Raw genomic sequence first — 27710 nt, 5'->3', positions numbered from 1 at the left:
TACCTGATGTAGACTGAAAGACACCTGGACCTTGGGAGAAGATTTGTTTTCCAGAAAGACAATTAGCCCAATCAAATAGGCAAAACTACAGAGGAATGGCCTAAAAACAACAATGTTGATGACCTGGAGTGGATGAGTCATAGTCCACTGTATTTATCAAGCTTCTCAAAATTACTCCCAGGAATTGTACCAAAAGTCTGATTAGGATCAGAATCTGCCCAACCCCAGATTAGACATAAGACATAAGATGTATCTACTGTGAGAAGCAGCCTGGACACAGACAGACAGACACCATTTTAAAGTCCACCACACATTTATTTTCCATATTTACAATGTCCATAAGTGCACAACCCCAGTGCCTCCAGTACCAATCTCCCCAAAGTCCAGGCCTCTCTTCCAGTGCCTGCTTCCTTCAGGCCACCTCCACTCTCCTTCACTCAAAACCTTGTCCACTCCTCGCTCAACTCCAGTCATCGTTTGTAGGGAGGCGGCCCCTTTTATACATGCCCAGATGGGCTCCAGGTGCTTTCCCGACACTTCTCTGCAGACACTCCCCTGTGTGGCGGAAGTGTCGGCTGTGCTCCCGGAAGACCTCTGGGTGTTCCCTGTCTTCTTCCCCCCAGCACATCCTGGTGTGGTGGAAGTGGTCCTTCAGGCAGGGGGACGCCCCCTGGCGGTGGCCCTAAAGGGTTGGGCTTCCAAGCCCTGTACCCGTGGCCCCCAATACAACCAGGGTGGACGCCCCCTCACAGTCTGGAGGAGGAATGAGCCCTCCTCCTGTCTTCCTGGGCGTCCCGGCTGGGTGCCACCCCCAGCCACGTGCCACACTACAAAGCACCCGCTCCTGGCTAGGAGTATGAGTTTATGTTTGAGAAGAATGACCTCATGATTTCATATCACATCGGATTGTAAAATTGTACTTATGAATGTGTTTTTTACTTTTCTTGGAAATCATGATACTGCTTTCTATTTTTCTGATAATAATATTCAGAGCAGTAGGAGGAGAAGAACAAGAGGAAGCAGAAAAACATAATAAGCTAGGATATTGCACGTAATTCTTGCCACTTCACAAAAACACATCAAGAATAATACTGTTGCAAACACCAAGACGGAAAGACCGAGTTACACACACCAAATTAGAGTTAATCCCAATAACAGGCATGTTTGCTTACAAGTTGAAAATACTTCCCAGCAAGAATTTCAAAAGGTAACTGTGAACCTCTGGTTTATTGGGGCAACCTACATAAATTATCTTTATAAATGAACAATACATTCAGAAAAAGAACAAAATTAGACAAAATGCAAAGATTAAAAGATGAAAAGGATTTGCCTAAAAAGTCAATCCAGAGCAAGGCACAATCAAGAAATTGGAGTCCAAAAGCAGAGACAAAATTCCATAAAATGCAAAGAAAATCAAATGTTTAAAAAATCTCCCCACAATACTCAATGGTCCACTTCTGGGACCCTCTGTCTGACCTGAGCAAAATGGCAGTGGGAGGAGGCAGTAGCAATGACATCATGGTAGCCCCTTATATAAAAAAACTGATTACAAAAAAGGTTGGCCCCGCCTCCTAGGGTTCCACTCACAAAACACAAGGAGCACTTAAAGAAAACAGGACATGCAGTAAATACTAAACAATCAACATATTGACAAAGATACATAAAAGCATAAAACTACTTTAAACAGAGCAATAAACAGGAATATAAACCCAAGCCAGTGATTAAATACAAACTGTGACACAATACTGAAGTGTTGACTGAAGGGACACACAAGATGAAGTCCTTATTCCTTGGATATCCAGCGAAACAGAAATAAAACCAAAGACAACCATGAACATTCTAAGCATTTTCAAAAACAAAAATAAGCATCTTTGAGTTTCTTTTACTTGTATCCTAATATCTTTTTTATGGTGCTAATTCTATTCTCAGGAGTAAAATTTCCATTATCCTTCACCTCTCAGAACTCCTTCAGGAAAAAATTGCTAATAGTATCCATGATGTGACATGTCAAGCCCTGAGTGCTGTGACCAAGCTGGTGGAATACCAATGACCTGTACACCAAATTTGTCTTCACAAATCCTTGCCAACAGTTGCTTTCTCACCATGAATGTTACTTCATAATGGCATTGAAAATGAGCCGATCCATTTAATAGCTCAGGTAACCTGATGCCATGCAAGCATCAATCCGCCATCTCATCATTTAGTATCTGTCCCACATGCCACTATTCCAGAGCACTATATAGCAATTGTTGTCTGTAGCTATAATCAAGACAGTGGATCCATCTCCAGTGATGTTAGACATGGTTAGTGCTAAAACTGGATTAATTTGGGTAATCTGTGAATCAGAGAAAAGGAATGATTGTAGAAGTAACTGTCCACTTAAGAATTTTCTCAAAGATCACAGAGTTTCCCTCTGTATGCACAGACAACAGAAATCTAATTTCATTTATAACACATGCTCATGTTTCCTTATATATAAGGATGCTGTTAGGATACGGCTCTACACAGAGACTTTTGCAAGCATCCTTGCAAATGTTTCTTTTGTTATCCTCTTAAAGAAGAGAAATTTTGGATTTGGACTTCTGCAAAGTCAAAGAGCTACTGACTAGTTTCTATGTTTTGGACCATTTCTACCTGTGAAGTTTTTACGAGCTGATGGAGAAAAGACATTTACTTTTCGTGCAATACGTCCAACTGATCAGAAGTTTTTAGTTGGAGAGTCAGAGACTCTGCATTGTATCTAAGCTTGAAAAAAGTCACATACAGTATGTATTCAGTTTTACTGTTAACTCCATAACTTTGTACATTGTCTACCAAGCGCTTACAATTTTGATTGTGCTTCTCAGGATCTAGCTGTCATTTGCTACATATATCCCTCTATGCCTTTAATATCCTGCTGCAGTTCATTCCAGAACATGACCAATTTTTTAATGGTTGATGGCACCAGAGCTCCAGCCTTATGCTAGGCTTAAAGATGACTTTTCATGCTTCAAAATGATAAGCACTGTGCCCTCAGTGGGTGTAAACCATGATTCGGCACTATAAAAGGAAAACAAAGCTGCACAGAACATGGACACAAGATGTATAAGCTTTATCTGCTTACTGTAATTCATTTCAAGGTCTTAGGAAGTGGGAATCTATCCTTGCAACATTGCTTGAAAGGCTGGAATCATACTTAGATGGTGTGCTACTCAACTTAGGCCTGTTCATGCACAGAAACAACAATGAACATTCACATCATGTGGATGTCAGAGAAAACAGTAGCACCCAAATAAAGCCATCATAAATATGGGAAGAATGTGCAAATACCAAACATCCAGAGTCCAAGCTAGGAATCAGTCTCAGGCCTGTAGACCTGTAAGTCAGAAGCACTAACCACTGTACCACCCACTGCAAAAAAAAAAAATCATTAAGAAAATTGTCAGCACTATAAAAACACGTTAGGTTCTTGATCACGCTGGTATCCGTTCTGGTGCTAAAGCCTTACTTTCATGTGTGCTGTTTAAATAAAAGGAGAGTCTATTTACTCTGTATCAGCTGAATGTTATAAAGACCAAGAAATGCTGATAAAAATAAGTGATCTGTGCATTTATTTTGCTTTGCTGCTGGTGATCACAGTTACGCTGAATTGAAGAAGCTTTTTATGGCTGCTTTAACTGCCGCTGGTTTCCTAAAGCAACAGGATTAGTGAAGTAAAAGCTGGGTTGCTGAGTGCAGAGGTCTTCATCTTTATAATGGAGAGCAGAATCTGACAAGTCAGCATTGTTTTATTGCCGAGATTAATTACACCACCCATCAATTCGCAGTATGAACTTTGCATTAATATTTACCTTTCTTTTTCAGTTTACTGATCTCTGCCAATCCTTTTTTTAAACCAAAAAAAATTTCCTAGAATTCTGAATTTGATGAATATACAGTATGAATAAAGTGTACATCTCACTTAGACACATTTGAGCATCATAGATTACACAAACTGAATGAAAGTGCTTTCTGTTTACAAAAGTACATTTATTCTGTGATGGAGCCTGAATTACAACATGTGTGCAGTCAATCACACCAATGACTTTAGGAACATCAGCTAATTGATGAAAATTGTCTTTTGATCTTATCTTGCTCACCCTGACCATATGGAAAACGGATGTATCTGGGTAACATCTTAATTATACTGAGAGCCTGAAGTGGGCTAGAACACCCTACTGACATTTCACTAGTTTTGTGTGTACCGACACATTACACCCAAACCTTGCATGTATTTAAGCAAAATTGAACCACCCAAGGGAAACAGTTTCCATCACCCAGCCCAAGTCCACCCTTGCTGTTCAAGGACAGGAGTCCCTGTGGACTATGATGTTTGCTGATGACATTGTGATCTGTAGCGATAGTAGGGAGCAGGATGAGGAGACCCTGGAGAGGCGGAGATCTGCTCTACAGTGGAGAGGAACAAGACAGAATACATGTGTGTAACTGAGAGGGAGGTCAATGGAATGGTGAGGATGCAGGGAGTAGAGTTGGCAAAGGTGGATGAGTTTAAATACTTGGGATCAACAGTACAGAGTAATGGGGATTGTGGAAGAGAGGTGAAAAAGAGAGTGCAGGCAGGGTGGAATGGGTGGAGAAGAGTGTCAGGAATAATTTGTGACAGGCGGTTATCAGCTAGAGTGAAAGGGAAGGTCTACAGGACAGTAGTGAGACCAGCTATGTTATATGGGTTGGAGACGGTGGCTCTGACCAGAAAGCAGGAGACAGAGCTGGAGGTGGCAGAGTTAAAGATGCTAAGATTTGCATTGGGTATGATGAGGATGGACAGGATTAGAAATGAGTACATTAGAGTGTCAGCTCAAGTGGGACGGTTGGGAGACAAAGTCAGAGAGGTGAGATTGCGTTGGTTTGGACATGTGCAGAGGAGAGATGGTGAGTATATTGGGAGAAGGTTGTTAAGGATAGAGCTGCCAGGAAAAAGGAAAAGAGAAAGACCTAAGCAAAGGTTTATGGATGTGGTGAGAGAGGACATGCAGGTGATGGGTGTAACAGAACAAGATGCAGAGGACAGAAAGATATGGAAGAAGATGATCCGCTGTGGCAACCCCTAACAAGAGCAGCCAAAAGAAGAAGAAGAAGAAGTGCGCTCGAAACTCCAAGGAGGGTTATGCATCATAAAAAGTAGGAGAAGGAGCAGACACAAAATAGAAGTACACCAGCAGTTATATACAATAAGTTCCACTACCAGTTGGCATGACATGGCACAGGGATGACTACAAGATTCCTGAATGGTCAGCCTGTAATGGAACAGGGATCAAGTGATTTCTGTGTGATAGTCTCTAGGAAGTGTAAATTGGCGTATTAGCCAGTCATCATCATGAGCCAAAAAATTATTGCGATCCCCGTAAGCTCACTCTTTGCATAGTCTGCCATACAGCTGTACAGCCCCATGGAGGTTTGCTATATTATGGTGGCTTGTACAGTCCTGCACACCACAGTACAGAAACATGGACTGCCTCTGCCACCTGAAACAAGCTAAGATGAGCGCATAAGAGGACCCAGATGCTATGCCTCAGGACATCAACGCAGTTTCAGTTCTACACGTTGAACGTAAAGAGACTTGTGTGTAGTGCAACACTGAATTCTACTTGGGAAAATTGTTTTATTTGTTTATTAATTTTTCCTCTCACCTGCTGCTGTCACTTACTCATACTCTTCATTTTTTTTTTCTGCACAGAATAAGACTCTTTTTGTGGTTTCTGTCAGTAATGCCTCAAGTTCACATTCATTAGTTTTGTTTTCTGTGTTCTTCCATGGTTTGTCGTAATGCCATCACTCAAGAACATGGCCAAATGTACATGGTGATTAGGTTATGAATATTCAAAAAGGCATTGTTTTAAGCCATACTTGGTTACTGGTAGGAGGTGATAGGGAGTGGTTAAAAGTACATGCTCGACCACATAGTTGATTTAGGATTTATAAAGTCCATTTTTTTCTTTATGTACGCCATTTTGCCTTTCAAGCAAATTTTAGTATGGAATCTAAGCAAGGCTTTATACTTGAGGCCCCTTGCAAGAACAGAGTTCTGGTCAACAACACTTACACTTCACAGAAATGCAGCTACTTATAAAATGATCATTACTTCTTACACACTACATCGTTAACACATCACTCCCTATAAGCCAACACAATATTGTGGAAACACAATATTTTATATTATCTGGTACTTGGTAAAAATCTAAATTTCTTGTAAATGGAACTGTGCAGAGTTTTTTTTTAGGATTTTAGCATGCTTCATTAACATTATTGTAAAATAAATTTACAGATTTCCTGCATGTGTCTCTACCAAGCTCTTATTGTTTTCATTAATAAGAGTCTGTGTAACACATTGGGGATCTTTTTTATTACTAACTAGCTAACTATTCTGGGTGAGGATTGGGGATTTAGTATGGCTTAAAATTTCCATTCTTAATTATTTCTTGATATATAGAATTTCTGATTGAACAGACTTTTAAAATCTAATTAATTTTGTGATGCTGAAACTTATGCATGAAAATCATGTTATAATATTTCATTTGTATCACAGAGATTCATAAAAAAGGAACAATTAATTATATGGAGAATAACAACAACTGAGATTATTTTCAGACTGCACACTGTACTTACTCTGTACTCTGCTCCACCTAATTGTTGGGCTTTCCAAAGGTTTTACACCACTGCGGGCTCTACAGCTATGAAAGACAAAGAATTGTGGGAAATCGAGGTACAAAGCCCCGCCCATTGACCCGCACTATTTGCATTTTGAGAACTTGAAAATGAAAATGCAAAGTGGAAATGCGGGGTCCGTGTACTTTTTGGTATTTGATATTTCATTTTAGAAGAAAACGAAAAAAAAACGAAAATGAAAGGAATTTTCAGATTTAGATTTTTGATGAAAGAATAAAATGAGGGAAAATAAGATATTTTTTTAATTCTATGGTAACAAAAAGCAGTCATAAACTTAAAATTACACATACTTTTCAGGATTTATTTGTGATTCAAATAATGAAAGTGTAATAGCTCAAAAACAACAAAACAGACACATTTATAGCTTTTGTCACATCTATCTCCAAATGTATGTCAGAGAGTCGACAGCCCGAGATTTTCTCAGCACAAATCTTTCTAATATTTCTCGCAGAAAACCCTCTCGCTTCTCCGTGTTTATATGACAGACGCTCAGATATAATTTTCGGTGACAGGCCTTGTTTTGCCACCACTAAAATCACATCTGAGTATTGTTCCAATGTCATGATGGTGGTCCAGTCTACACACCAGTAACCAGTTTTTGCTGCAAGTGGCTCATTACCTGATCAGGTTGTTGACCAGACAAAATAAATAAAGGGTGTTTTCTCATTCTCGTTTATAGCATTTTTCTTTTCTGATGTGCGAAAGAACAAAAGGAAAAAAGTAATTGTTTTGCATTTTTCATTTTTCCCTTTTAAGTTGAAAGTCAAATAAATAAATGTCTCTTTTTCTTTTTTAAATGATATTTTCTGAAACAAAATTTCAAACACCAAAAATTACACAGACCATTTTTCATTTTAATTTTTGCAGCATTTTTGTGTGTAGACTTTGAAAATGAAATCGCAAATGGGGTGATTTCATTTTAATTTTCATTTTTGCAGAAAATACTTCCCATAGATGTTGGTCATTAACTTTTTGGTTATAGGATGTCTTTTTCATGGTGGTCCAATTTGTTTGTTGATATCCTTAATAATGTGATGTTTGTCTAAGTGGCTATTTTTGCTTTGACACTAAAATATCTATGTTTTTACATTTGTTCATTTGCAAGCCTGCTCTACCCAGTTCCATCTAGTGGGGATGGGAGCATTTCTTGACAGCATTAGGACACTCTGAATGGGGTGCCAACCTACTGAACAGCACAATCTGTCACAGACACACACACACACCCTTATTATACTCAGCCAAATGGGGCACCAATTAACAAATGTCTTCCTCATAGGAAAATCTGCATAGTGAAATAACAAGTGGCACTATTGAAGGTGCAATTGTAGAAAAGTAAACATTTCACTCTTTAATAAGAATTGTTCTCTACTGTGTTTATTCTATAATATTTTCTGTTCTCTGCAAAATTTATGAAAAACTTTAATAGTCGTTCATGAACTACTCTATCATTAACAGTTAAACAAAGCAACAGAAAAATGTTTACTTGGTCTTAATATTTAGTGGGCAATATTTAGTATTGCTGCCTCACACCTTCGTGACAATGGGTTCAATCCTTAGCACAGTCATTGTCTGTGGGGATTTTGCATGTTTTCTTACTGTGTGTTGTGTTTATCCAAGTACACCAGTCTTCCTCCCAACTCAACATACATATAAGAGTTAATGGGTGACTAACACTACCCCACTTTGAGTGAGCAAACTGAAACATAAACCTGTTAATATCTTTTCCAGCCCATCATACCCTGCCTACACTCCATTTACTCTCCTCCTCTCTGTAAGGGCACTCAAAAAACTGACTACCAGATTTCAACTGATCTACCAGATGTGAGATGCATTAACTTAATGTGTTGATTTTGAGAGTCTTCAGCAGTAATTAGATAAATACATCTACAGTTACAGTTTTTAAATTGGTTGTTGGAGGCTGCTGGGAATAACGACTGCCATTTTGTTACATGTATGTATCGCTAATTTTATTGTATAAGCTTCACCCACTTAAATTTCATGCAGTTGATATTGTTATGACAATGAAGCATTTACTTTAGAATTGGTGGTGTGTGTCCAGCAAAAACCTAGCATTCCAGAAGAGCTTGGCTCCTCAGCCCCAAACTGGAATTACCAGGTTCAGAAAATGGAGGAATTAGACTTTTAATATCTTTAAATAACTATGGCATTTTCCTTTTAAATTTGCTTTCTTGTATTTCAATATAATGAAGTGGCTTTGATAATATGTGACATAGTAAGAGAATATGCTGGTTTTTTTGATATGATTGAAATATTTTGTAGTGATCTTATGTCATGCTTTTATTTCTTTAAGCTATAATTGATTATCTAGGTATTATTTTAGTGCAGATCCTTTAAGTTAAGCAAATTAAAGTCAGAAATCTATTATTTTAAAACATTTTAAATGATTTTGAAGCTTCTAGGTTATAAAATATTATTGAACACAATGAGGACTTATTTAGTATTTTCAGAATTATGTATTTACTCATATTTCCCATCATGTTACATGCTTGTTCATGAGATATGTGTCTTTAAAATCTTTTCTGAGGACTCCCTCCAATATTTCATCTCTTTCTAAAGTAGCATGACTTTGACCTGAAGCTAAACAAGACTATTAACCCTTGAACTTTGAAAACTGCATCTGAATTCCACAATTATTTGTAACTTGTTCCTTTCTGACTTTGTCAAATTACTTATGACTTTAAAGTGGATGCCAAATGTCTACATACTTTTGACTGAACTTTCAGATTTTATGGATGCTGAGGCTGAAATTAATAGAATTCATGTCAGATCTTCACCTTTAATTAGTGTCAGATTTTCATGTTTAATAAGAGATTGTAGCCAAGAATATTTAAGTGAAAAAATTATAATTTTGGGGAAACAAGAATAAGAAAAAACAGTCAGTACCTCTAGACACCAACTTTACAAAACCTTAATTTCAGCATTTGGATTTCTATAGAAATCCAATATAATTTTTATATTGTGAAAATGAAATTAATCTCATTCTTGGTTCTAAGAACTATTTTAGTAAAATATTAATGTCCAAAGAATTAATTTAAAAGAATGGAAGTCAAACAAGTGCTAGAAAGAAGAGATGGTTTGACATCCTACACCCATGAAGATGAACTGACATCACAAGGATAGACCTCTTGATCTGATGCTAAATTTAACCAAAGTACAACATTAAGCCTAGGCCAGCAAAACAAAATCACCATGGAGGATGTGGCAGGCATATTATAAGGCCATTTCTTATTAACTAAATGCTGCAGATTATATTAATGACAAATGTTAGATTATCACCACATAAACACTACATGTACAGTATGACAATATGAGCACCATGGCAGGTGCAGGACATACACACAAAGAGCAAAGCACAATGGGAAAGATGCAAACATAATAACTCACCTTACATGGAGCACCCTCAGTAAAGCTGAATAAAACATTTTGTAAGATGAACTTTAAAATCACCCATCCATAACTTCTTATGGTGTTTTTTCATTTTAATATCAGAAAAATGGGCAGAGTCTATTCCAGTCTCATCTGATTTTCAGGTATCTAACCATTTTCTGTCTGTTCCTACATTAACAACGTTGGACATACACACACCTCCACACCTAATTTAACAAGTGAATCAAAAACCACCTATATAATTATTTGTGAATTAATAAGTACTTTCATCCAAAACAGGATTTTGTGTATTTGAAAAATTATTAATGGACAGACCTAGCAGTGTGATTGGGTGGGCATAGCCCATTGATGCCTTCCCACAACGACAGGTCTGACTCATTAAGTGCACACATCTTTCATATAAGAGGCCATGATTGTGCTCAGATTTAACCAACTACATTCCACATCTTGCATAGGTGTTATCTTCATTAAGGAGACCTCATTGTTCAGATGACTTGATCGACTCTACATCATATAGGCTATTGGATTTCCTTGAAGTTGTGCTTACATCTTACCTGAAGAAGGGGCCTGAGTTGCCTCGAATGCTTGAATATTGTAATATTTTTAATTAGCCAATAAAAGATGTCATTTTGCTTGAGTTCTTACTACATTCACAATGGCTAACATGGTACAGTACCCTAGTACTACTTGAAGTTGTCTAAGTTCCACAGTGTACAGAGAACCATGGTCTACAAAGTGCTACCAAAAGATGATTAGTATTTATTGTCGAAAGGTGCAGACCAGAAAGGAATGCAAAAAAAGTCAGTGCTTTATATATGTCATGGAAAACTGTGAAGACCATCATTAAAGGAATACTCCACCCAAAAATGATATTTTTTTAAGTGCTACTTCTTCCATGTGATTCATAGTGACGACCAAGAAACATTTTTAATCTTATGTTTGCATATAGAAAGGAGGTAAGACACTTTATGATTCAAACAAACCTATGCAGGACAACAGCAAACAATATCAAAACATCCATGACAAAATATCTCCAATCCAAATTCTTTCTTGAAGCACAAGTCAAAAGATTTTAAAACAGTGCATTATTATTACTATACCTGACTTTAATGTAGAAGATTATTTAACAAGAATTAACGTAAACCAAAAACTACAGTAGAACTAAGAATGATTTAATGCAACTACCTAACCATGTTAGTCACAAATGCCATCGCAAAGAGTGTGTAAGGCTTTGTATCACCCTTAGTCAATTGACTTCCTAATTTCTACAGCACTTGGAGGGAAACAGGTCAGGTCAGCTTGGGAAGTATGCACTGGTACAGTGCGTTGCTGCACCCACCACACAATGAAACAGCCCAGGATCCCTGTTGGCAACCCTCCCAGACAGACATGGGGTCCAGTCCCACTACCCAGAATGACCATCTATCTACCACAGCCAGGTGTTACATGGGCATCTTCTTGGCCGGGTCCTCAACAATGACCCTCTGACCCTTGGGGAATTGCGCCAGATGGCAATAGTGCTGTAACTGACGCCCCTCACAATGCAGGCAATGTGCCGCATTTGAGATTCCGTGAGCATCAAACCAGCAGTACCCAAGGATTATCTGAATTACTGAAGGAGTCCAGTTTCGCAAAGTAAAACAGAAAACACCAGGACTTGAAAGACTTAGACCGTCGTCCTTTTGCAATAATATCAGGAGTGCCACACACCCCTTTCCAGCGACTTCATGACCCCCCATGCTCTCCCAATCTATCTACTTACTTCACAGGAAGAGTCACCAGAGACATGTATGTCATTGCCAAGGTAAGTAAACCTCTCGACAAGGTCAACACTCTCTCCTCAGAGAGACACTCTGCTGATGGCTGTGCCCAAGAGGTTATTAAAGGCCTGGATATTGGTTTTAATGCAGACACTCACAAGCTCAGACACTCAGACTCCTGGCTCAGTCTCTTGAGAGCCACAATCAGAGCCTCCATTGACTCCATTAAAGATCACCGCATCTTTTACAAAGTCAAGATCAGTGGATCTTTCTTCACCAACAGATGAATCACAGTTGGACCCCATGACTGAGCCCAATACCTTGTCCTTGCAAGCACTGAACAGAGTAGGAGCAAGGAAACACCCCTGCATCTGGCTCTGCAAGCATCCTCCAACTTGCAGGGAAAAATGAGGGTTGGTGCAAGGACTGGCACTCCAGCCACGGTAAAAACTTCACGCAGCTCCAAAATGACAGGCAGGACTTCTTTTTGCTCTCTGCGGGAGTAGCTCTGCTTCAGCCGCCCATAAGAAAGTTGCTCATATTATGAAGGGGATTGGGGAAAGCTCTTCAGAGCCTCAACCTGGGAGAGATGAAACCCCTTGAGAGTAAATGGTGTCAAGGCCTGTTAGGGATTGGAACTGGTGTAGTGCTTAGGTGTCATTCACTGCACAGCAGCACTCGGGTCCCAATTTGAGCCGGCCTTTCCGGGTTTTGTTTCTTTATTTTAGGAAAACAGCTTAAAGAGATACTCCACCCAAAATTTAATATTTCTTTAAAATGTGTTACTTACGACATGTAGTTTGTAATTATAGCCAAGAAATAAATTGAATCTCATATTCTCATACAGAACAGAGATAACATAGTTTCTGATAGAATAAGCATCTATGCTGCCCACCATTGGGCAACAGCAAACAATATTAAAAATTGACAATGAAATAATCTTGCATTACTCATGTCACATAATCCACATGCCAAGTCGTCCAGTCATATACTCACAATGTCCCAAACACATGTATTTTTAATAAAATGTTGTTAAATAATCTACTTATGGAAAATACTCTTGGGAATGAAAATGGAATGTACTCAAGCCACAAATGAGCACTTGAATTGGAGACCAGTCTCCCCCCTCATTCATCGATGAGGTGTCCAGCCCAGTAACAGATAATTTATTGGCTAACATTTTGCTTCATGTGATATAAAGAGAAAGCATGCACTGAGAGATAAATAAAACTAAATATTAAAAATTCAATAAAGCAAGTAAAAACACTATCAGGTAGAGAATATGCCCTTGTCTTGTGCATTTCTGAGATGTTCTGCTCTAGGTCATGGGAGCATAATTTTACAGAGGTGGTTTATTTAAGGGCGGCACGGTGGCACAGTGGTAGCGCTGCTGCCTTGCAGTTAGGAGACCCGCATTTGCTTCCCAGGTCCTCCCTGCGTGGAGTTTGCATGTTCTCCCCGTGTCTGCATGGGTTTCCTCCGGGCGCTCCGGTTTCCTCCCACAGTCCAAAGACATGCAGGTTAGGTGGATTGGCGATTCTAAATTGGCCCTCGTGTGTGCTTGGTGTGTGGGTGTGTTTGTGTGTGTCCTGCGGTGGGTTGGCACCCTGCCCGGGATTGGTTCCTGCCTTGTGCCCTGTGTTGGCTGGGATTGGCTCCAGCAGACCCCCGTGACCCTGTGTTCAGATTCAGTAGGTTGGAAAATGGATGGATGGATGGAAAATGGATGGATGGATGGTATATTTAAAAATATTTCAGTAAAAATACATTTGTTTGGATATTGAGAGCATATGACAGAATGACTTGACATGTGTTATGCAACACAAGTAACGTGATATTTTTTTCCATGTATTTTTTGATATTGTTTGCTGTTATCCAGTGTTGGTCACCATAGTCCCGTTTATGTCTGAAGCTTTGTCACAAGATTTAAGCAATAATTAAAAGAAACATAATTTTGGGTGGGGTTTTTCTTTAACTAAATGGCCCATCCCCTTAACCTCCTTAGCATTAGCAAGTGTTGCTTTTTTTATATTTTTATTAAATTTCATCTTTCTACTGTAAAATGTACAAATGCTAAAAGTACAAAGTCAGAAGTGTAGAAAGTATAATAATGATAAAAATAATAATAATGATGATGATGAATAATAATATGAACAGCACATTGCGCATATCTGAGTGACATGAGTGTCGCTTTCAGATTTCGGAATGACTTTCGGCTTCACTGGCCATTTCAATTTCACTGCCTGAAGACAAATTCATTTTGTCTTCATTGTTGATGAGAGGCATTTCTTAGATGCCATTATGAGGCTAGGAGAAGATATGCCTACGCCATTGCCCAGGTAATGCTCGGGCCTGACGCTCAAGCAAGACACACCAATACCGTTGCACAAGTAATACAGGGCACTAGCATTGTTGGCCCTTTCACAGCCAGAGTAATCCTCTTACGTGAGATGTTTCTATTCCGCTGGCTGAGTGACACATGGCAGTAAAGCTTTTAGCACTTTTTTTACAGCCCAAGTGATGCTCGGGTGTAACACTAAAGAGGTTAATAATTAAACCAAATATGGGAAACAATTAAAGAATTGAATAAAGGGCAAACAAGAAAGGGAAACTGGTGGGAGTAGAGGAGAGGACACTAGCAAGCTATGACAACATGTTTATTTTGTCGTTTACAATTAGTTCAGATAGAGGTGTTTTTCTGAGTAAAAACCCTACCTATATTTCTGTGATTCATTGTGTGTTATGTTGTTTATCATTTATTTTATACATGCACTTTCTGCCATATAGTCATAAATTAATCCATCAGTATTTATTTGATTCAGCACCATTATTGACTCAGTTGATTGAGCTGCCCTGTGGGACATACTAAGGGTTTGCGGGATCCCCTCGAGGTTGCTGGATATCATGGCCGGCCTGTACACTGGTACTGTGAGTGCTGTGCAGAGTGGAGGCAGAACCTCTGTGTTTTTCCCAGTTGATTCTGGGGTTCGTCAGGGGTGTGTTTCTGCATCCTACTCTGTTCAATGCTTGTATGGACAGGGTGTTGGGCAGGGTCGTGGGGTCCAGCGGCTGTGGGGCATCTGTTGGTGAAGAAAGATTCACGGATCTTGACTTTACTGACGATGCTATGATCTTTGCGGGGTCAATGGAGGATCTGATCGGGGAGCTTGAGAGACTGAGCAAGAAGTCTTACTGTCTGGGCTTGCGAGTGTCCTGGATAAAAACCAAGATCCAGGCCTTTAATGACCTCTTAGGCACAACCATCAGCAGTGTGTCTGTCTACAGAGATAGTGTCAACCTTGTTCGAGAGGTTTACTTACCTTGGTAGTGACATTCATGTCTCTGGTGACTCTTCCTATGAATTCAGTAGACGGATTGGGAGAGCATGGGGGGTCATGAGGTCACTGGAAAGGGGTGTGTGGCGCTCCTTATATCTATGCAAAAGTTCGAAGGTCCAAGTCTTTAGAGTCTCGGTGCTTCCAGTCTTGCCATATGGTTGCGAGACATGGACGCTATCCAGTGACCTGAGACGAAGACTTCACTTCTTTGCTACTGTGTCTCTCTGGAAAATCCTTGGGTACCATCGATTTGACTTTGTGTCGAATGAGCGGTTGCTCACGGAGTCCCGAATGAGGCACATTACCTGCATTGTGAGGGAGCGTCAGTTACTGCCATGTGGTGCATTTCCCCGAGGGTGATCCGGCTCATAAGATCCTCATTGCTGGGGACCCAAGTGGCTGGACCAGGCCAAGGTGTCGCCCACATAACACCTGGCTGCGGCAGATAGAGGGTCATTGCCGGAGGGTGGGACAGGACCGCGTGTTTGTCTGGGGGAGTTGCCAACTGGGATCTCAAGCTGTTTCGTTGTGTAGTGGGTGCGGCAATGCACTGTACCAGTGCATGCTCTCCAACTTGACTTGACTTGACTTGACCATTAAAGCACCATCACAATGTGATTTAAAGAGTACAAGATCTGCCCTTCCACCAGTCAACAAATCAATGTGGTCCTGTTGATGTTTATGGTGCCTGTAGCACCAGGGTCACTGAAGCTCCAGGTTGAAAACACTATCATGGTATCAAAGACATGACTGATCAAAAAATGGAATGAAAATGAAAATGCCTCACTGACAAACCCAATCTTAGAGGATTGCCTGACAAAATTTAAAGGCAGAACTTAACACATCAGACAACTACAAACAATACTGCAGAACTAAAGTAATATTAATAATAGTTAATAATAGTATTAATAGGGATTAATAGTTACATTTTTTTCTCAAGGTTTTCAGGAAACTGGCACACTATTGGGTTAACTATTAAAGAAAATTAATGGTGTTTGCTTACTTAAATTTATCAGGCTATTAACTTCCTGGGCTCCTAGGTTGATAGAGTTCATGACAACCCCTAGGTTGAGGTAGTCAAGGCTGAAGACATCTGAGGGCTTAGACTCACTCCATCACACACATTTTTTTTTTCTTTTTGCTTTATTGCTACTGGATCTTGCATGGTTCTCAAAAGCTACATGACAGTTTCGACTTCATATTATTTGAAGCCCAATTTTAATATATTTTTCCAATATCTAATTTTACTACACAGACTTAAATTAACTTTTATTTCTATTTCTCATTTTTTTGTGCATGAGTCAGTTCAAAAATCATACACTTCATTGCTATAGTCTTCACTCTTCAATTATGTGAAGATAAAACCTCACTATGGTGGATTGGGATCAATGACAGGTTCTTAGATCTGAACACCTTTATGCTGCCAAAATCAATTTCACTTGCTGCAGCCCAGTTCAGAACAGCTTTCCTTTACTTACTTGGGTCAATGGGTGGACTTCTCTGAGATTCCCTGGTGTCATGCAATGCAAATAAAAACTTTCCTATGTTACTGCAGAATCATCTTGACGATGGGTAATGAAGCATCATCTCCAGAAACCTCAGAAGCTAGCGATGCTGAAGATAATACTTACGATGGCAAGGTACTACTTTACTTTTATTTTTATTTCACCAGGTTGAAATTAAAAACTTCATGTTTTCACTTTTTTGGGTTGAAATGTTGACCAAGGTGTCGTCACGTCATGTATAGCACAAGATTTTTTTCTAAGCAGGTTAAACAATACAAAACAGTTTTGGATAAGGAATCCTGAAATAAACTGTCCCCCAAAAGAGTAATTCTGCATGAAATCTTCAGAACAGAAAAATTGTGATGAAAGAAAAGTAAACCCTGCATGATAAAATACAGTTTAACAAATCACAAATTATACATTATATCGAATCCTCTTAATGACTTAAAAATGTATGTCGTTACGCCTTAAGATAGTCAGTAGCAAGTTTCTTAATCATACATTTAAGGGAATGAAAGAATGTGAGGTTGTAAACCAAGAGGTCAAAACTATATTGGTGATTTTTTGAATTGATCACTAAGGCTTTCTTTAGTTTTTCCACTAGTTAGATTTATTATGAATTTTTGCAGACACTGCATAACCTTTCTTTTTCTCCTTCTTTCTTTAAAACACTTGATTTTCCTTCTTTTCAAAACTCTGGACTATTTTTTGTTTCAGAGAGGAATTTCCTAAATGGAATAATTTTTTTTTTAATTTAGTCCTTTAGTTTTTTGACTGATAGGCAGATTAGAAGTTCTGTTTAACACCATTTTACATTTAAAGTGGTTCTTATGACATTACACTCAAAAAAGTGGATACGGAGATGTGCTTATATCTGTGTGCTTATGGCTAAATTATTGATGTGTACTGCTGCATTAGAAAAAAATCTGATTAGTTAATTGTTTTAAAAAACCTACTGAAACCCATTACTTTCCTAATGCTAAAAGCATTAAACAGTTTTTCCTTTTTCTTAAGATGGATCTCATGTCTTGAGTTTAAAACCTGGGCCCTGACATTGTAAAGTATAGGAGCAGACTGAACGCCTGTTTCCTGCTTTTTGTCATATACAGGGTCCATATATTTTCACTCCTGCAAAGCCTTCATTGTCCTTCAGTAACCCAACTTACCTGTGAAATTACTGTGTGAAAGCAGTACTCATTTTGACTTTCTTTTTTCCTTTATATTTATTACTAGTAATGCTTTCTTATACTGTAGCCTTGGGGGGCACAGTTCTGGTCCTCCAACGGCAAAAATATTGAAGAAACAAAAAGAAAGTTGAAGGCAATAAAGAAGGCAACAGGATTTTGGAAGCAAAAACGCAACAAATGAGGCTCTAAAGCAGAACACCTCCCTCTGTCTACACATCCCCCTCTTTCTGCCTTCTTGAACCTCTCTTCTCCTTTCCCCTACGCAGTGAACTGTCATTCACTTGCAACCTGATGCTCAGTCCACAGCAGCCATGACCACTAGCCTCTTTTCTTTAATAATAATACATTTTATTTATTTGAAGGCACCTTTCTAGACACTCAAGGACACCGAACAATAGACAAAAACACAGATTATAAACAAAAGTAAAAAAACAAAAGTTAAAAACAGACAGAGCAATTGTAATCAAAGGGAAAAATCAGTCTTAAACAAACGAGTTTTAAGTTTAGATTTGAAAAGTGAAAATGATTCAATATTTCTGAGCTCAGATGGTAGTCAGTTCCAGAGCTGGGGAGCAGAACAACTGAATGCTCTGCTCCCCATAGTGGTATGACAGACGAAGGGGACAGTCAAGTAGATGGAGGAAGGGGATCTGAGGGTGCGGGAGGGAATAGCAACATGGAGGAGATCAGACAGATGTGGAGGGGCAAGGTTGTGGAGAGCCTTAAAAGTTAGTAGGAGAATTTACCTGGTCTCCTCAGACACAGCCTTACAAAACTCTGGTTATCGGCCCAAGTATTCGTGCCAGACTGCTGGCTCATATTTTAACAAAAGGGCCAGTCAAAACTGCCGGGGCCTCAATAGCAGCCTCCCAATGGCAGCAGTAACACGACTGGGAAATGTGCACTTTTCTTGTACATTCCTACTATCCTTCCACTACTTTTACATTCATTGAATAATTCAAGATACGCTTTAACTATGTCTCCATCTGGCTTCCCTCCTGGGACAGGTTACTATTGGCCTCCAATTGGAATGCATTCCAGTACTTGGTGATACAGGCCCTGACCTCAAACACCTTTACAATGCATTTTGCAGATTATTCTTGATCTCTTTTTGCATTTTTTTTCCAGCACACAGTGCAAACTTACGGTCAATTGACAACATTATTGCATTATTATTGCCATTTTTCTCCATTGTTCTTTTGTTTTATTTTTTGTCAATCTCCCCTATTTTGGGGGTCCCAGATGGAGATCATAATGTCACTGAAATGTGACAAGACAGTGTAATGAACACTGTCATAGTGGTCAGCTTATAAAGTCACAGTGGCTGTTTTCTCTCAGAAACAGACCTCAAAGTATGTCATTTCTGAAAAACAGGGTTTAATCAGTTTGACATTTTTTTGACATTTTGAGGTAGCTTAAATGTACTTCATTTGTGTCATTATCCACTGGCATGATAACATCTGAAAAATGTTGTTTATATGGTAATGTGTGTTAGTGTCCTTTGTGCTCTTTTGGAGCTAGTTTATTTAGGCAGTTACAAGTAAGCCCGCGATTCGCTAACGAATCGGAAATCCAAGAATGGCAATCAGTTTCTGTTCCGTCCGATATCTGGATGGATGACATATCATGGAGGGTGGGTGCGTCTGGGGAAATGTCATTTAAATACATAAGCATATCTGTAGTAAAGCGGTCTCGTTTTGTGGAGACGTGATTCCGTTGCCTTTGCTGACACCGACTGCTGGCAGAGTGGAGCACAGCAAGTTCAGTTTACAGGTTGTGGTGTTCGTGTGCCAGCCACTGAGTCTGGGAAGCCGCTGGGTTAGAGTCTGTGACCGTTATGTGATGTACATTACTGGCACAGTGGATTAGAGCAAGTGTAGTTTACAGGTGGCGGGCTCGTTGCAGTGCGGCAGAGCGCGTGACATCCGGTTTACAACCTTCTCGTTTCTGTGTTTTCTGTGGCTGTGTCGTTAGCTATGGGCGGGCTCGTTGCAGTGCGGCAGTGCGCGTGCGCTTCGATGCACCCTTCGCCCTGCGTCCATATCCGGTTTACAACCTTCGGTTAGTAATATGGATGTCTGTTAGCTTTGTAGAACCAGATGACTAAGGCAACTCCTTGTGTACTAACTAAAAAGGCCTCTATACAAATACAACTTTTATATGAAATGTAAGTCTATTATTGAACTTCTGTACTACATGCTTGTTTGTTTTTAAGTGTTACAATCATTACACCAACCAAGGCAACTTAGTGCCACATGAGTGCCCCTTGAAAATTCTTAATTTTTATAGTTGACAGTTGACACTAATATTTGACTATACAAAGTCAGGCAGGCAGGTGAAACAAGCTGTTGTGAGCTCTCTTGTAACATTGTTTCTTGCTTCTCCCTCAAGCAAGTGTTTGGGCCTGTACGCATTAATTACAATCTCAAGATAACTCTGAGTTAGTCTCATTTGTGCTGGCAATACGTATGTAGCATTATTTGTGCATCCACAATATATATATATATATATATTATTTTATGTACTAACTTTCTGCCTTGTGGTACATTTGTTGGGAGATAGTCAATTGAAGGTTGTCAGAAGTGGTGGGAGTATAAAAGATTTAGTGGTCAGGCAGTCAGTCATTATCCAACCTGTTATATCCTAACACAGGGTCACGGGGGTCTGCTGGAACCAATCCCAGCCAACACAGGGCACAACGCAGGAACAAATCCCCGGGCAGGGCACCAACCCACCACAGGGCACACACACACACACACCAGGGACAATTTAGGATCGCCAATGCACCTAACCTACATTTCTTTGGACTGTGGGAGGAAACTGGATTTGCAGGAAACCCACGCAGACATGGGAGATCATGCAAACTCCACGCAGCAGGACCCTGGAAGCAAACCCGGGTCTCCTAGTTAGGCAGCAGCGCTACCACTGCACCACCGTGCCACCCAGATTTAGTGTGGTGTAAAGAGTAATTTGCAAGTGTTGAGTACAAGCTTTTTTATGTAGAATGTGTGTGAGAGGGATGCTGACTGCTGATGTAGTATGTGTCAGTTTAGATATTAGCAACAGATGTGTTTTGGAGAAAGTTGTTAGAAGTTTGTTCCTTTGTTCCTATTTTTTATTGGTTTGTTAGAAGTTTGCTCCTATTTTTTTAGGTTTTCTTGTACCAAATCTTGCAATCTTACTCTTATTTTTTTATGTCACTGAAGTTAATTTCCTTCTATTCCTTTTCATTATCATCATGAAATAGTTGTAGTGTTTTGTATACTATTCTGTGTTTCCCAAACCATTGTTAGGACTAACACATTGAAGTCAAGACCACTGAATGCAACACCATGGGATAAAAGGTTATTCATGAAAACACATCTTTATCCAAGCTGTAAAATCAATACCCAAAACTCAAAGTGCTATACTAATTCTTCTAACATTGTTTCTCTGTTACTTTGACTTAACCATGAATTTTGTCTTAAGTTTTTCTTACATTTTGGCTTAAGTGGGCATTACTCAGTTTTAAGCTGTTGATCATGTCCTAACTCACTCTCAAACCTTGTTAGTTCACAGACATAATAGAAATAAGGAAATTCTGTTTTCTACAATAGGTGACATGTAGACTAAGATATAGGCACAGGAATGATACTAAAGGTAAGACATGTAAAGGAGAGTTCTGTAAGCTGTTCCTATTGACTGACATCATAGGAAAATGCTTAACAAAGCTGTGTGAGGAGTGGTATATTGTACGGGAATGAGATGTGGCCAAATTGATCAGGGGAATCAGTGCAACAGTATGGGGATGGAGTAAATGAGGCCCAAAGAAGATGTGGTTTTAAAGCAGTGTTTGCCAGTATGAAAAGAATGGCTCTCACCCTCTGAAGGGTACGTGAAACCATAGACAGTGTAAAAAAAAATTCTTGAGGGCAACCAACTAAAATAGAAAATGTCTGTTAAACACCCATGGTTTAGATGGTGATGATAACAATGCATGTGCCAGCTGAGTTTTGACATTAGTTAAATGGGTTCACGTCCAACTTTAAATAAATGATTAGTCTATAAAAGCAAACATATTTCTACATGTAGAACCTAAAGCTTTGAGGCAACAGGAATAACCACCACCCTTTACATAGTCATATCATTCTTAATTTAAAAGGGAAAAGAGACAAACATAGTTAGTGGGCTTACAGACAGATCAATTTAAAACTCAGAAATCTGAAGTATAATTTTTGCATGGAAATTATTCAAATTTAAGTCATTATTTCAAAATCTCTAGAAAGATAACATTTGAAACGTGAAAAAAGTTGTAAAAAGTATAACAATTACAAAACAAAATTATACACAAGTTCTTATCACTTCTACATTAGAATGTAAGACCTTTCATAAATAAGAGAGGACTTTAGATTCCACCTTAGGCAAGCTGTGCAGTGCCATTCTGTTGTGTTGATTATTTAGCAGGTTACTCTTGGCATTCAAAAGAAAACAATAAAGCAGGCCATAAGGAGAATTTAAAAGGAAGGGACAGACAAGGCTGTCTTTGATTAGTGATTGTGGCCGCACAGGCTATTTTCGTGGGAGCTGGGATAGGTCCAGGGCTGAGCAAAACCACATACTAACAGAAAACTGGCCCAGACTGCACAAGTGCTTAGAATAAAAAGTTGCCATGTGCTGAGTTGAACTCTCTTGTTAATCTACTAGTTTGTGGCTTGCCATTCATAATGATATAGGAGGTTAATTATGTGATATGTAAATTAATAGCTCAGAACAATTCTGTCTGTTAAAAGGGTTTATCATATAATGCTCAGCACATGACTGTGGTCTTTGCACTTTTAATAATTTGAATCAAAACATGCTTTATATTCAGTGTTCAATTTTTGCAGAATTGAAGTTTAAAGGGGAAACTGCTTATTTGAGCTAATATTGAGTTAATTTCCAAGTTCATATTATAACCCATTGCTTTTTCAAAGTGGCATACTTTTGAATATAATAAATTGTGTGCGGATAAAAACAAATCAGTTTATATTCCCATATGATGTATCTCATAAATACATGTTTACCTGCACATATGGCAGATACTTAAAAAAATGTATTATTGACTTTACATACATTGCTTGTAGCATGAATAAAGAAAGCATTTAGGTCAAATCAAAAATAATCAGTTTGAATGAAAAACGTAAATTATGAAAAGTCCAGACACAAAAATGGTTTGGTGTGCTGACACCATTAAGTATTATAAAAACCTTGCATGTCAAAAAAGAGGACTTTATCTTTAAACTGGAATGTTCCTCATCTAGTAAAAAAACAGAAAATCGTGAACTGGTTTTAGCACCTTAAGAGCTGAACTTGTAATCACATCGCAGGAAATATAAAAAGTCTCAAGCTCAGTTATTAAGTAAAATCTCTCTGTCTCTTTATGTTTTAGCTGATGCCGGAAGATTTTCAGAATGATGGTCCAGATGTCCAGCCTGTCCATGTCACTGATGGCAACTGTGGTACGTAAGAACAGGCAATGAAGCAGTAAAGGAGCCTCTCAATGTTTTAGCTTTGCCAAATCTAACTTTTAAAATTTATTTTTTTTCCAATTTGTTGTTATCATCATTATTAATAAAGTAGCATGGCAGGGACAGTGGTTAGTGTGGATGCCTAATAGATCTAGCACGTACATTTTGAAACCCAAGCCCAGTCATTGCTGGAGCAGACTTCATAAGTGGATGTTTGTCCAGATAATTTGTTTTTCCACCTGCATCCCCAAAGATGTGTGGGATAGGCCATCTGGAAATTCAAAATTGCCCTTTAGTGTGTGTGTGTGTGTGTGTGTGTGTGTGTGTGTGCGTGTGTGTGTGTGTGTGTGTGGGAATTGTCCTGAATAAGTCCAGTTTCCCACACATTCAATATTTTACCTGTAGTCCAGGAGGTATTTTTCTTTTATAGTTTTGGTCCACCAATATCCCACCAGGACAAGGCACATGCTGATAAACAAAAAGCATTTTTAAAAGTTTGTGATTTTTATGGTCAAACATTTTTGTCATAATGTTAGGGGACTCTTCCAGGGCAACAGTGCTACTTGTGATACATTCACTTTTGGAGCATCTTGTAGCTTATGAACTGAGATGGACCAGTAGCAAGTGACGAGACATGAACAACTGCTTACAGTCCAGACTTAATATTTTATTAAAGTGTAGTGTAATAAATACTCAGCTTATTCTGAAATCATAAATATTTAAATTTTCATTAGATAACAATCATAAGAACAGTTTCATCAAGAGTCACCACCAGGGGTCTTTTCATTTAAAAATCAGTGCACCATAAAGGGTTATACCAGACAATGGTAATGGTATACCAATAACACCCACACACACTGTTTCTGCATTCTATTCGGCCCTGTGCAAATATCCCAGCAACCTCTGCACACAGATCTGTTGTACAGCATTACCTTCATATCACATTCCTTCCCAACAAAGTCTTTCTTTCCCGCTATCCATCCTTCACTGCTTCTCAGAAACAAGTCTTTGCTGTATCCATTGCTCCGCTACTTCAGGACACCAGCTCTGTCCCTTGTGCTCACACTTCACCTTCCACCCTCTGTGCTCTCCTAATGCTTACCGCTCAACCCGTTCCTCCCCTCTGTGAGTACTCAGCCTAATGACATTTAAACCTTACAGCTAATTAGCACTTACCGCTACATCAATTGCTCAGACACACAAGGTTGTGCACTAACTAGCCCTAGTGAAATAGGTGCAGCTGAATAACCTTAATTAGCCCCAGGCCTGGGGTATCACACTCCTAATCAAAGAGCACAAGTGGTCATGAATGACTGGAGGAGTATTAAAATAATGTGACATGGCTGCTCCAGTTATAAGAACTCAGCATAGTTGAGCAGGAGTGTTTGCGCTGTGCCTTGGACAGTGTTTTCCCCCATTTTTCTCAAAATAATCAGACTTAGACTGTATCCTTTAAGGAAAGTTCTTGATACTTATTGAATCCATGCTAAGGCTAACTATATTGGTTATGGTGGCTTGTGGTAGCCCAAGGTCATAATATTTTATCTTATAAATTTGTGTTGCCCTTGTATGATGCATCGTCTTTTATTGTATTTTACCTTTTTATACTTAGTTTTTTTGTATCCTGTGCTGTTAATTTTTGTTGCATCAATACAAATGCAACATAATACAGATTTCTACTACACATTAGTGTACTTGGTTTAATTAAATAAATTCAGATTTTTATTCTAAGAAAATGTATGTATGTAGGTGCTGCCCTTATTTTGTAACTTACTTGTGGAATGGATACCCATAAGCTTTCTAGTCAAGGGCGGCACGGTGGCGCAGTGGTAGCACTGCTGCCTCACAGTAAGGAGGTCCATTTGGGTTCACTTCCCGGGTCCTCCCTGCGTGGAGTTTGCATGTTCTCCCCGTGTCTGTGTGCATTTCCTCCCACAGTCCAAAGACATGCAGGTTAGGTGAATTGGAAATCCTAAATTGTCCTTAGTGTGTGCTTGGTGTGTGGGTGTGTGTGCCCTGTGGTGGGCTGGCGCCCTGCCTAGGGATTTGTTCCAGCCTTGCGCCCTGTGCTGGCTGGGATTGGCTCCAGCAGACCCCCGTGACCCTGTGTTAGGATATAGCGGGTTGGATAATGACTGACTATCTAGTCAAATATTGCCTGTTTACTAACCATGGAAGTGTTTGCTTTAGAGTGTATATCCACCATCATTTGTACTGTTTGCACTCCATCTTGGGCAGCGGAAAGAAAGGTAAATATAGCCAGCCATATCTATGAATGAGTGTTAAGACAGTTGGGACATAAAGCTGGAACTGTTTACTGTTGAGGATTACTGGCTATTTCTCACAGAGGTATTTTACTACTGTCTAATAATATTAGCATAGTACCCTATTTAAAACTCTCTGGGGAATAAAACATTTTTTATGAAGTTTTTTTATCTATAAAGGAACTAAGAGCATGGAATGCTATTGAGCTAAAATATGGCCTTTGCAGTAATGTTGAGGTCTGTAAACACAATTTCATTGCCAAAAGTGCTTCATAGATACCTTCATAAGTGTATGATTTTTTTATATAGAAAAACAATTGATATTGTACATAAATCCTGTAGAATGTTCTTTTTTTAATAGACATAATGTTAACCACAGTGTTAATTCAATATCTGAGAAAACAAGAGCATCAGCGGCTTACTGAACAGTAAAAATGTGGTTAGATGGGTCTTATTTAAGCTGCTTTCAGTCAATGACATGTTCTCTTCAAGTATGTCTAAGAGAAAAGATTATACTTTCAAAGTTTTGGCTAAAAAAATAAAACAGTTTTAGATAGGTACAGGGCGGCACAGTGGCGTAGTGGTAGCGCTGCTGCCTCGCAGTTAGGAGACCCGGGTTCACTTCCCGGGTCCTCCCTGCGTGGAGTTTGTATGTTCTCCCCGTGTCTGCGTGGGTTTCCTCTGGGGCGCTCCGGTTTCCTCCCACGGTGCAAAGACATGCCGGTTAGGTGGATTGGCGATTCTAAATTGGCCCTAGTGTGTGCTTGGTGTGTGGGTGTGTTTGTGTGTGTCCTGCGGTGGGTTGGCACCCTGCCCGGGATTGGTTCCTGCCTTGTGCCTTGTGTTGGCTGGGATTGGCTCCAGCAGACCCCCGTGACCCTGTGTTCGGATTCAGCGGGTTGGAAAATGGATGGATGGATAGATAGGTACAAGAAACTGACTCTGCACTGAAGGAACTTGGACCGCTGAAGGAACTTGGACCGCCCGTTACAACTATCTCAACGCTCTTAACTGAGTCACTAGCCATTTGTCCACATAGTCTTGAAGCAGGAGAAACGTCATCCCTACCATAGCTCCAATCTTCTATTGAAGATTGAATCCATTTGAACCATTTTTGCCATCCTAGAGAGACACAAACCTATGCTGGGCCTCATAGAGCACAAGGTAGGAATTACCCCAGGATGAGTTACCAGACCATCACCCTGCACACAAGCTCATGCTATGCCAGTTAAGCTAACACTGAAGTGATTGGGATATGAGGAAAACCAGATGGCTGGGGCATCTAAACCGACATTCTTCAAACAGACAGTGACCAGGCCAAGATTTGGAGACAGTCTCCTGCAGCTTTACCTAAGTTCAGAGCTTGCTCAAATGTAACTATGCAATTAGCAAATTGTGAGATGGCCTTAAACATAAGTAAATCGTCAGAGACTCTACTATCAACCTCTCCTCTACATATTCCACTCAAGCACAAACCACATAAAGGTTAAACATCCATCCATCCATCCATTTTCCAACATGCTGAATCCAAACACAGGGTCACGGGGGTCTGCTGGAGCCAATCCCAGCCAACACAGGGCACAAGGCAGGAACCAATTCCGGGCAGGGTGCCAACCCACCTCAGGACAAAGGTTAAACATACAAATTAAAAATTAAACGTACCATGTTTTCATTATGTAAATAAGCTGGTGCTGGTGTCTGTAGTGTCTGTAGTGAATTAAAAGCTAGAAAAAGAGCTTCCTCAGGCAGGATGTAGTAATGTTTGCTTTATACTGTATGTACAGCCCCACCAGTATAAAGTTAAAAATTAATGATTAACACACACATGCACACACATATATATACACAAATATACTGCTCAAAAAATTAAAGGAACACTTTTTAATCCGAATATAGCATCAAGTCAATGAAATGTCTGGGCTATTGATCTGGTCAGTTAAGTAGCAGAGGGGTTTATTAATCAGTTTCAGCTGCTTTGGTGTTAATGAAATTAACAACAGGTACACTAGAGGGGCAACAATGAGATGACCCCCAAAACAGGAATCGATTAGCAGGTG

General features: G+C 39.4%; 1 protein-coding gene across 4 annotated transcripts in view; it reads left to right on the top strand.

Moving 5' to 3' along the window:
- The window catches only part of bcas1 (brain enriched myelin associated protein 1), a 106530-nt gene that overhangs the window by 15294 nt on the left and 63526 nt on the right, over positions 1-27710 (top strand). For all 4 annotated transcript variants that reach the window (XM_051933106.1, XM_051933107.1, XM_028811920.2 and 1 more), the window contains exons 2-3: positions 16767-16851; positions 23311-23380. In XM_051933106.1, coding sequence (XP_051789066.1) covers positions 16780-16851; positions 23311-23380 — 142 coding nt within the window. In that variant the 5' untranslated portion in view covers positions 16767-16779. The remainder of the gene's footprint in view (positions 1-16766; positions 16852-23310; positions 23381-27710) is intronic.

Source organism: Erpetoichthys calabaricus, chromosome 10, assembly GCF_900747795.2.
Source record: "Erpetoichthys calabaricus chromosome 10, fErpCal1.3, whole genome shotgun sequence".
NCBI lineage: Eukaryota > Metazoa > Chordata > Cladistia > Polypteriformes > Polypteridae > Erpetoichthys > Erpetoichthys calabaricus.
This window is presented reverse-complemented; position numbering and strand designations above follow the sequence as displayed.